Source organism: Solanum lycopersicum, chromosome 12, assembly GCF_036512215.1.
Source record: "Solanum lycopersicum chromosome 12, SLM_r2.1".
Taxonomy (NCBI): domain Eukaryota; kingdom Viridiplantae; phylum Streptophyta; class Magnoliopsida; order Solanales; family Solanaceae; genus Solanum; species Solanum lycopersicum.
The window spans coordinates 10,880,050-10,890,995 of NC_090811.1; the positions used below are offsets into that span (position 1 = coordinate 10,880,050).

At 26.6% G+C, this 10,946-nt stretch overlaps 1 protein-coding gene across 3 annotated transcripts; it reads left to right on the forward strand.

Moving 5' to 3' along the window:
- The first annotated feature begins 1,661 nt into the window (after positions 1 to 1,661).
- Positions 1,662 to 9,511, forward strand: LOC101263882 (pectin acetylesterase 8-like). 3 transcript variants are annotated; one of them, XM_069292436.1, is made up of 13 exons: positions 1,662 to 1,753; positions 2,037 to 2,209; positions 2,297 to 2,379; positions 2,566 to 2,692; positions 2,815 to 2,894; positions 3,023 to 3,109; positions 3,192 to 3,316; positions 3,434 to 3,494; positions 3,577 to 3,630; positions 3,711 to 3,788; positions 3,930 to 4,011; positions 4,133 to 4,272; positions 9,284 to 9,511. In XM_069292436.1, exons 2-13 carry the CDS (start codon positions 2,044 to 2,046, stop codon positions 9,404 to 9,406), a joined length of 1,206 nt encoding a protein of 401 aa, XP_069148537.1. In that variant the 5' UTR covers positions 1,662 to 1,753; positions 2,037 to 2,043; the 3' UTR covers positions 9,407 to 9,511. The 3 variants fall into 3 exon arrangements, with proteins under 3 accessions (XP_069148537.1, XP_069148536.1, XP_019067005.1); XM_069292435.1 differs by having other exon boundaries at positions 1,718 to 1,854; XM_019211460.3 differs by lacking the exon at positions 1,662 to 1,753 and having other exon boundaries at positions 1,912 to 2,209.
- Positions 9,512 to 10,946: the final 1,435 nt, after the last annotated feature.

Here is a 10,946-nt window from a genome sequence, read left to right on the forward strand (position 1 = left end):
CTATTGAACATTATTTTTGTATCAATAATTTCAAAAAAATTACAACAACTCCGCAAATAATGAACTAAATTAGGACTTAGTATATCAACTGATTATACTTAAATATTAATACATTACAATATGACACATTATATTTTCATTAATGTATCATTATTTGATTAGCTAACTGAAACAAATTTAATAATCGATACAAGAAGATCAACATACTAACTGATTACTAAGTACTGATACATTACAATATGAAAGATGAATTTTTTGTTTATGTATCATTATTGATTTACCAAAAAAAAAGTATAAAATTGGTAGTTTTTTTTTAAAAAAAAAACATTTGATATATAAGTCCTATTTAGCTTATATTTCTAACATAGATGAACTTTCTGCAGATTCGGCAAACACGCACCTCATCATTTTTTGGGAATTTCTTGAATAGGAAAACTTATCAATCTTAAGAATAAACTATTTGATATGTCCATCTCATCTCGTCCCCCTTTTTTGTTCACACATAATTACAATGCTTTCAGTCTCACAACAAATTCGATATTACATGCTCCATCTTCAACTTCTCAATGAGATTTCTATTATTAATGAGTCGTGTAGTTTTTTTATTTGTTTTCAACCCAATATCTTCGGAATAAAAAAAGGACAAGTGTTATTTGAGTTTAATTATGTAAAAGCAAGACTAAGAGATGGTGCATCATTCATATGATTCAATGTTTTGAAGAAGAAAGAAAAAAATAAAAAAATAAAGGATGAACAGACAATTTGAAGAGATGAACAAGTTACCTGCTTCATGTTGAATTAGTTTGATAGGATAGAGACTTGATTTTGAATTTGAAAAGTAATTGATAAATTAACTGATAAGAAAATGGAGAGAGATTTAAGAAGTGAAATGAGAAAGTGATAAACTTTGGTTTTTGGAGTTGTGAGTTATGTATCTGGCAGTTAGTTTTAGGAGGAAATTGAGAAATTTTGAAAATTTTATAAATGATAAGGAATAATGAAAATTATGAGAAAAAAATGTGTATGTAGATATTTTTTTACTTGTAACAATCCCTATACTAAATGAGATAAAAGATCGTTATATTTTCTATTCAATTTTTTTTCTCTCAATAAAATGGAAATCCCAAGCGAATTTTGTGGACTTATGATTGAGAGTGTCAAGACAGCCCTACTCAAGGACTTCATCAAAAGGGTACTTTAGAAGTGAACCGTTTTACACCCAAAATTACTTAACTAGCCAGAATTTTATAAAAGCAACTAGATCATTATTAATATCTAAAATTAGAGTCTACAACCTTAGTTTCACATTTTTTTATGAATAAACACAAAAAAAAACAAAAATAAATTATAGTCAATCCTCTGTTTGCTGCACTGCACACTCCTCACTCCCATGTTCTCTCTTCCATATAGCATGTGATCAATTAATAAACAAAAACAGGTCAATTCATATCTAGTTTGAGCGTATTATATATTTTATCTCCATCAATTTATTTGATTTACTTTCATTTTTAGTTAGTTAAAAAATAGATATATTTTTATATTAAATAACAATTTAATTATAAAATATATATTTTACTGTCACACAAATTTTTATCATTAATTTTGAACCACAAATTTTTAAAATCTTCCTTTCTTTCTTAAATTGCGTGAGTCAAACTACCTCATGGGACAGAGGGACTATATAATATATAAATCACCTTCTTCATAGTCATACAGCGACTCAAGAGTTGTCACCATTTCAACTTCAACTTAGGTCCTTCTATTATCGTCTTTTAACTTTAATCATTTTATATGACCCATTATTTCTCTATTAGAATGGAGACATATTATTCCATTTGATCAATCTAGCTACATGTAACAATACTTTTTGAAAGCCTTACTTTGAGATTGATTTTTATGCTACATTCAATTATATAATGTATCAACAAAAATTATATCTGTAAATCAGACAAAAATTTATCAAATTGTACTATTTTCTTAGATTGAATTTTTCACAGAAAATATTTCATTTCTCATCCTTGAATTATGTAGTGCAGGTTAACGATGTCAACAAGAAGTGTTCGACTTGTTTGCTTACTTATTTGTTCTCTTGCCATCAGCAAAAGTGATTCTACAAAAGCAAATGAATTACTGAAACAAGAGAAACACGCAGATCATGCATATTTTGTCGATATAACAATTGTTCAAAATGCTGTATCAAAAGGAGCAGGTTGAATATGTATATGTACAAACAAAATCTAACTTAAAACTAGAAAAATTTATCTTTATATAATGTACAGTGTTGTTTTACTTGCAGTTTGCTTGGACGGATCGCCTCCAGCATACCATCTCGATCCAGGATTTGGACATGGAGTTCGAAACTGGATTATTCTACTCTCAGTAAGTTCAACATTAACATAAAACAAGTTAAACTCTTGAGCCCTAACTCGTGTTTAAGCTCATTTGAGTCCAAAGTAAACTTAGGCGGATCAAGACCCAACTCAATTTCTATTACAACTCATTTTAGTATATCTAATTTCAACTCAACCCGCCCATTTGACACCTCTATTTCCACTTTGTAAATAGGGAGGAGCATGGTGCAGAAACACGACAGACTGCCTAAATCGTTCCAAGACTGACTTGGGTTCTTCAACACTTATGCTGCCATTTATATTTTTAGGCATTTTCAGCAAGAGCAAAACAGAAAATCCAGGTTAATTCTCGAGAACTGTGTGATAATCTAGAATGGACCGAATGAAAAAGTTTAATGTGATTGAGAAAGAGTTATATACGTGATCGATCATAAGTTGATTATATTTATTGTAAATCATGCAGATTTTTACAATTGGAACAAAGTCTTTGTTAGGTATTGTGATGGTGGAGCTTTCACTGGAGATATCGAAAACGTTGATCCTGTATGCTCTTTTTCAATCTATAGTTTCTATTTTAAAACTCCCTTAGAATGTTTGTTTCTGACATTTCTTTAGCGGTGTGTTTTTTGACGAGACAACATTGACCTACTCTCAAATCCTACATTGTTTAGGCTACCAATCTTCATTTTAGAGGTGCAAGGATATTTGATGCAATAATCGAGGATCTTTTAGCTAAAGGATTAAAGGATGCCAAGAACGTACGTATGTTTAAACTATAACAGAAATAGTAATATTTGTTATCGTTCATTGGAAAATCCTGAGACAACTTAATAATTGCAGGCTATTCTGTCCGGTGGTTCTGCTAACGGATATCCAGCAATGCTATACTGTGATCACTTCCACAGTTTATTGCCTAAAGCTCATAGAGTGAAATGCTTGGTTGATGCTGGTTATTTTATCCGCGTGTAAGATATATACGTTGTATTTCCTATACAAGCTAATGATTTGACATGCTAATTAAGAACCAATATACCGCGTACTAACTAATCTAACTTTGAGATTTCCTTTTTTGTTACTTATAGGAAAAATCCCCTGCTAACAAATGTGTTCGAGTCCATCTTTAAAGATGTTGTTACTCTACACGTAAAATCCTATATCTCTTTCATTTACTTTACGATACGTTGAAGAAGATCAAACAGTTCATTATGTATATATTGAGTTGCAGGGATCTACTAAAGTGTTACCGAAATCATGCACTTCGAGAATGAAACCAGAATTGGTACGTCCTGCATTTTAACTATATTGACATTTATGCTTTCTGAAGTAATGAATTAATTCAAAACTACAAATTCTCTGCAGTGTTTCTTCCCAGAAAACATACAACGAGACATCAAGACGCCATTTTTTACTGTAATGTCAGCATTTGATAGCTATCAGGTACATACATAACGACAAATCATTTATACTTTAAATTAGTTATTTCTCCACGCGTTTAATTATATTTGGATATAGTAATAATTCATGAGTACTATATTCTTCCTTTTTTCATTTGACATTTTTAAATGAAATGATTTACAGGTAAACAGTATTATAGGCTTTGATATCGGCGAATACATTCAAGCTAGAAATTGCACTGAAAATCAGAACAATGCCTTCAAAGGTTTGCACACTCTCGAAAAATTTCAAACTCTACTTTCTTCTATTAGGCAACATGATATGGACATTTACATTTTACAATACATTACTACGATAATTATGTGTTTGCAATTTGTTTATTTCAGAATTGAGGTCAGAATTTCTAAGAGCTTTGCCAAAAGCAAATGATCCAAAACAAAGAGGAGTTTTCATTGATTCGTTTAATCGTCATACACAGCTTGAACTATGGTGGAATAAAATCAATGCTACTCCGGTTAATAATCTGGTAAGATATGTATTAAATATCTTGAAAATTATTAATTATTGTGACTTATAATATTTTTAAAAAAACTTACTAGTACTAGTTTTCAATTCTATATATTTTATTTCAAAAAATTTTATGAGTTCATATCTGTATTGTCAAAATTAAATTATTCGACTCTCAAAATTTAAATTATGCCACATAAATTGATACGCAGAGGGGAGTTACTTCAATATGAATTCTTAGTGTCAGAAATGTAAAAAATGTATTTGAATAAATTTAATTGTATGTGAGAGTGAAAAAGATTTTGTTGGACCATCATATTAACAAGTACCCATCATATAAATAAGATGAGAAGAGAACTTTGCTTTTAATTTTATTAGTTATCAGGGTTAAGTAGGAAGTATCCTGGTAGTACAAGTCATTTTTTGAGAATTGGATCTAAAGTAGCATTCTCTAAAGGAAGTTTAAATGCCAATACCAATGAATTGTTTGAAAGTTATTGCAAAGAAAAGAGTATGACATACTCTTTAATTTTGTCATTTAGAATTGATATATTTTCGTAATAAAAGTGACCTACATATATTTAAAGCCGTCAAAATGAACTTAGCCCATGGAGCCGGCCTAACCCAACCATTTATTGGGGTAAGGTTGGGATAGGATTTTTCAAGCTCCTTTAACACTAAGGCTTATAAGCACGACTTGTATAAGTCTTTGGCCCTTGAGACTTGATCGGGGTGGGGGCGGGATTGGCCCATGAGCCAAAACTTTTTATTCAAGGGTAATTTACAATAATATGACTAGTATATAGTCTAATTACTTAAATACACGATATGTTGTAATATTATAAATCTTACTAGATTTTGATACGTCCAAATACACGTATCTCTTATGGACTCAAAATTAGGTTAATATGTTCTTGATACACTCTATCCAAGTAGATTCACATGTATCTAGGATGCATAGACATATATCGTGCCCTTGCCTCCCTCCAATTTTGCTTGTCACTCTTTTATCTCACTCGCATATCTAGTATGCGAGATACATGCTAATAACACTAGATTTTTCCTTAGTGTTATTAACAAATACCTTTATTTGTCATATTTGTTTCAAAAATCTTCTCATTTTCTTAATATTATAGAATAAGTTTGAAAAGAAAAAAAATTTTAAAAAATAAAATAGGAAGGGCTAGCCCGCCCCAAAACTCGACCCTTCTAGGGTTTGGGTTGGGTTGAACATTTTCAGGTTATTCCGAATGAAGGGCCAGCCCGCCCTAGCTCTTCAAATTCCTTGGCGCGCGAGACTTGGGCCGGGTGGGGCTGGGTCGGCCCCTTTTAACAACTATGCATATATCCCTTATTATAAAAGTGCTTACAATTAGGAAAGTGATAAAAATTAATTTTAAATTATTTTTTTGATTTCGATGCCTAAAAAATTATGTATTTAATTTTTTCACATAAATTACTTTTTAATTTTTTTTATTATTTATTGTTATTTGAGTTTCTTATTCGTATATCATTTCATTCTTTAATGTTAAATGAGAGAAATGAAAGAAAGAAGTGTGAATGGAAAAAACTAAAATTATTTTTTTGTGGTGATAAAATTTAGTTTTTATATCTGTAAAAAAATTTATGACATCTATAATAAATTTTATAGTAAAATAAGTAAAAATAAATAAATTTAAACATCAAAATAATAAATTCAAATTAACTTTTGAGGAAAATAGTAAAACAAAAACGTGTGAGAAGGATAAGATATACCTTATATGAATTATTTTTTAATAAAAATTAATCCAAAAATAATCTTTTGCTTCTGTTAGAGGAAAATGGTTTAGTATGAGCCACTTTTAGAATGAGAGATATATCAACTCTAAATGACAAAGTTAAAGGGTATATCAAACTCTTTTTCCTTGAATTAAACTAGTATACATGCTTGAGTGATGCACAAATAATATTAATTTTTTTCCGAATGTATCGAATGTGATATCTTGTTTAAACGTGTTAAATAATATTACCTTATAAAAAAGTTCAACTATCATATTGTTTCTTTGGAAAAGGGCATAAAATATCCTTGTCATCCACCTTTTGGTTCAAAATTGATCATTTATTTAATTATTTTATAATTAAACTCTTTAAATATTTTTTAAAATACTCGGCGTTCAACTATTGGTTATAATTTAATTTATTAATATAGTTTATAAATCAACCCACTACGCACTCATTGCTAACTAAATCTCATCCAATTAATAATCCAATTATAATTTTAAAATTGTCATAAACACTACTAAAACACGATGAAATTATAGATTCATGAAAATGACATTCAAAATTATTCGAGTTCGAATTTAAGCCCCAATTAAATTTAGGTTGAGCCGCTTATTTAGGATGAGACTTTCAATAGGATTCTCTTTCAAGATTGAATTAGAAATTTATGATTAAAGGTAAAGAAGTAATATATCCCGAATTAATTCATGCACCTTTTTAAAATATAATTTTATAAATATTTATGATTTGTTTTAAAACCTTTAATATATTATTTTGAAAAAAAAGTTACCCATGAAGTAACATCACATAATTGAGACGTAAGAATAATTAAGATGAGCATAGTCAGACTTTAAGTTTATCGGTAATTTTTATTTAGAATGTATGAATGTATGATAATTTACTACTATAGATATTTTCACCTCAAATTTTTAAAAATACTCAATTTGTAGCAGTTTTTTTGTTGTTGCACTAATAATATGACGGGTTTATTAATTTGGAGGGGTTTAATTAGTAATGGGTGAATAGTGAATTGATTTATAAATTATACTAATAAGTAAAATTATAACAAATAGTTGAGTGTCATGTATTTAAAAAAATATTTAAATACTTTAAATATAAAACCGTTAAATAAGTGATCAATTTTGAACCAAAAGGTGGATGACAGAGGTATTTTGGACACAATAAATGAGTGAGAAAGGTATTTTGAAGCCAATAAATGGATGAAGGATAATTTTATATCATTTCTAATAATTTAAGAATATTTTAGGTCCCTTTCCATTGTTTCTTTAGTGAAATGTAGTCCCACATTTCCACCAATGCACCCTATTTCAATATTCATAAACAAATCTATATGAATATAAAAAACGAATCATGTTTTTTATTTAATAACATCAAATGTTTCATAATTCTTTTATTACATTGTTCACTATTAAAAAATTATTAGATTTTTAATATTGATTTTTATTAGCTTATCACTTGGATTAATATAATTTATTAAGAGGTTGTTTGAATGGGGTTAAAAGCTGATCAAATTAACTTAAAAGTCAATTTTTAACTTATTTGAGTGTTTGACAATTATCGAAGCGACTTATTTTAAGTAAAAAATGACTTATTTCAAGCTAAAAGCTAAAAACTAGGTGAGGCGTGTTTTTTTTCCAACTTAAAAGTCATTTTATGTTAACCAAGTATATTATTTTTAATAATATTATTGTTATTATTGTTGTTGTGGTTATTATTATTATTATTATTATTATTATCTTATTATTATTATTCTATTATTATTATTATTATTATTAATTTGTGATGATAAAAATTATGTGAATGATAGGAAATATATTACTTATAAATGTAAAGTATAAAAAAAAAAAATCAATGTTTTGTAAGTATAAAAATCTTAAATTAATCAATTTTTTTATCATATTAACAACTTTAAGGATATTTCGACATTTTGATAAAAAAAGAAAGGGTTTACCAACACTTATTTGTCAAACACATCAACAACTTTTTTTAACTACAATACTTTTATCCAAACACATAATTACTTATTTTAAAAATAAGTTTCAGCACTTTCAAAAATACTTTTAAAAGTAACTTTATTTAAGTCAATCCAAACGAGCTCTAAGTGCTCTTCTCATTAATATATCACAAATTCATTTATTTTGTTTACTACGATTTTTTTTTTTGATTTTATTATTCACATATCTTCAATTTAAATTTAAAAATATATAAACTGTAGTATATGTGATATTTAATTAATATCTACAAAATTACCTTTCACATCCACAAAAGAAGAAATTGATTAATTCATTATATTTTCAAAATTACAAAAGCTGTCATTCATAAAGCTAAAATACCTTACTAAATTATTCAATAAAATGTGATATTTTATGTTTCACATACATAATCTAATGTATTTATTTTTATAAAAACACAAACGAACAAAAAGAATGAAAATTATTCCTACTTACTTCAATTCAAGCATGTATGTATTAATAATAATTTTAAAAATATTACGTTGTAGGCATATAAAATGAAAATATTAGAACAATTCTTTTTCTTTTTTTTGTAGAAAACAAAAATATGATGAATGTGGTAAATGAATTCATTAATAAACTAACGATGAATAAAAAGGAAGAAAGAAGAAATAAAAATTTACCATTATATAATACTATAGGAGTATATATATAAGAAGGTTAGAAGAATTTTTATTTAATTCCGAATTCAAATTATCATATTAATTTTTTAAAAGACTGTTTATTTCTTTTTTTAATCCTTGATTTTTTAAAATACAATAGATATTTTTCTCATAAGTTGTATGTTTATATTGAAATTTTTGTATCACTCTTTTTTCTTATTGATTATATGTTCCAATTAAAATGGCTTCCTAATCACTTAAATAACAAGAAAATCAATTATGAAATAACTATGAAGAGAAACTTTAAATAGGTTAATATATAAATGATAACTAAGAAAATTTTCCAGAAAAAAACAAAAAGGATTAAGTTTTTAATTGCTCAATTTTCTTGTCTTCTCTTCATCTAGAATTTATTATAACATCGAATTAAGTAAATAGTTCAAGCATGAAAAATATATAAAATTCTATATATGAACATGATTTTGATAAGATAATAACTACATCTTATTACTTAATGTTTAAATATATCAATTGAATAATGTATTTATGATTATTGATTAATTTTAATATCGTTTGATATTTTAGTGAAAAATAGGAACTTATTTTATGATATTAATTAGATGAAATATTGATGCAGACTACAATAAAGGTATTTGGTGATTGGTATTATGATCGAAAATACTCTTATGTGATTGATGAGCATGACTTGCCACTCCCCGTTTATTTGTACAACAATGGTACTCTCAAGTCTCGTGGATAATTTTATTACTATATCTAATTTGATAAACTTATCAAATAAGTAATTTTTAAGTACCATCATTTATGTTAAATTCTATTCAATATAATGAAAGAAATTTTTTGTGAACTTTCAAATGTATACTATATGAAATAGTTGCTAATATATGAAAATTATATTCTTGAAACTTAGATTGCACGTATATAATATATATATATATATATAGTGACCATGTGTTCGGCCTCCTCCAAAAATGTTACTTTAAGAAACATAAAAATTAATTATGATTAGGTTAATTTGAGATGTGGCTATGTAACTATTACTTCTTTTCAGAAAAGTTACTCAATTTTTTTTCTCCAATACAAAAAATTACTTTGTTATCTTTTCTAGCATTAAAACATCGAACTTTGAGATACTAACTAAAAAAATCACAAAACTAAAAAATCCTTAAGAGTTTTTTTGAATTGGCTTAAAAAGTTGATCATATATATTTTAAAATTAGTTCCTGACTTGTAAAAGTATTTGAAAAATATAAAAAAAAAACATGGAATAAGTAAAAAATTACTTTAATAAGTTACGAAGTATTTAACAAGGTAAAATATTAACTTAAGAAAAGTCAAAAACAATTTAAATAAGGTCTTTCCCTACTTTTTATTTTTTGACGTAAAATTCAATTCAGTTTGACTTTTTATTTTTGATTCAAAAGTTATTTTTTTATGCAAATTCAAACGAATTCTTTTTCTTCTTTAATAAAAAGGGTCCCTAGAACAAATTTGAAATTTTAAAAATTCAATCAAGAAATTCTAATTGGATAAAATCTAACTCAATCCAAAATTCAAATTCATATGATGAAAGATAATACTCCTCTTTGTCTATTTTTAATTGTCATGTTGCACTTTTCTAAAGTCAATTTGACTAATTTTCAAAGTAAAATTAGATTATACTTTAAATGAAAAATAAATATTCAAAAATAGTACGAATAGTACTATAAATTTTATTTTTTTTATATTAATATGATGAATAATACATCGTAAATTGTTTGGCAAAATTATTATCATCTGACTCTAAACAAAAACCTATGACAATTAAAAGTAAATAGAGATAGTATTAAAGAACAATCGAACAAAACCTTGCTTCCTCGCTAAAGTAAAATGTTTTTGAAGGAGCTAATCGGATTGTGAAGGATATCTACTGGTTTAATATAGGACTTGTGTTAGACATATGACTCAAAATTTCAGACAAAAACATAAAAAAAAAAAAAAGAAAAAAAAAAGAGGACTTTGAAAAACTTAGATTGCAATGCAACAAGAGCAAATAATAATAAACTTGTTGTAATTGTAACATAAGAGAAAAATACAAGAATACTTAAACAATATAGGGAGATAAATGGTCATGAAAAATAGTATTTTATCTCTCTTTAGTTGTTTATTCACAAGGATAAAGAATACCTTTTTCTGAGATTCAGAAAATATTTGTTTACATCCTTTAAACAAATATGTTAGGGTAACATTAATTAATACAATAAATAAATATATAATATTAGGGATGTATTAAGAGAAACATC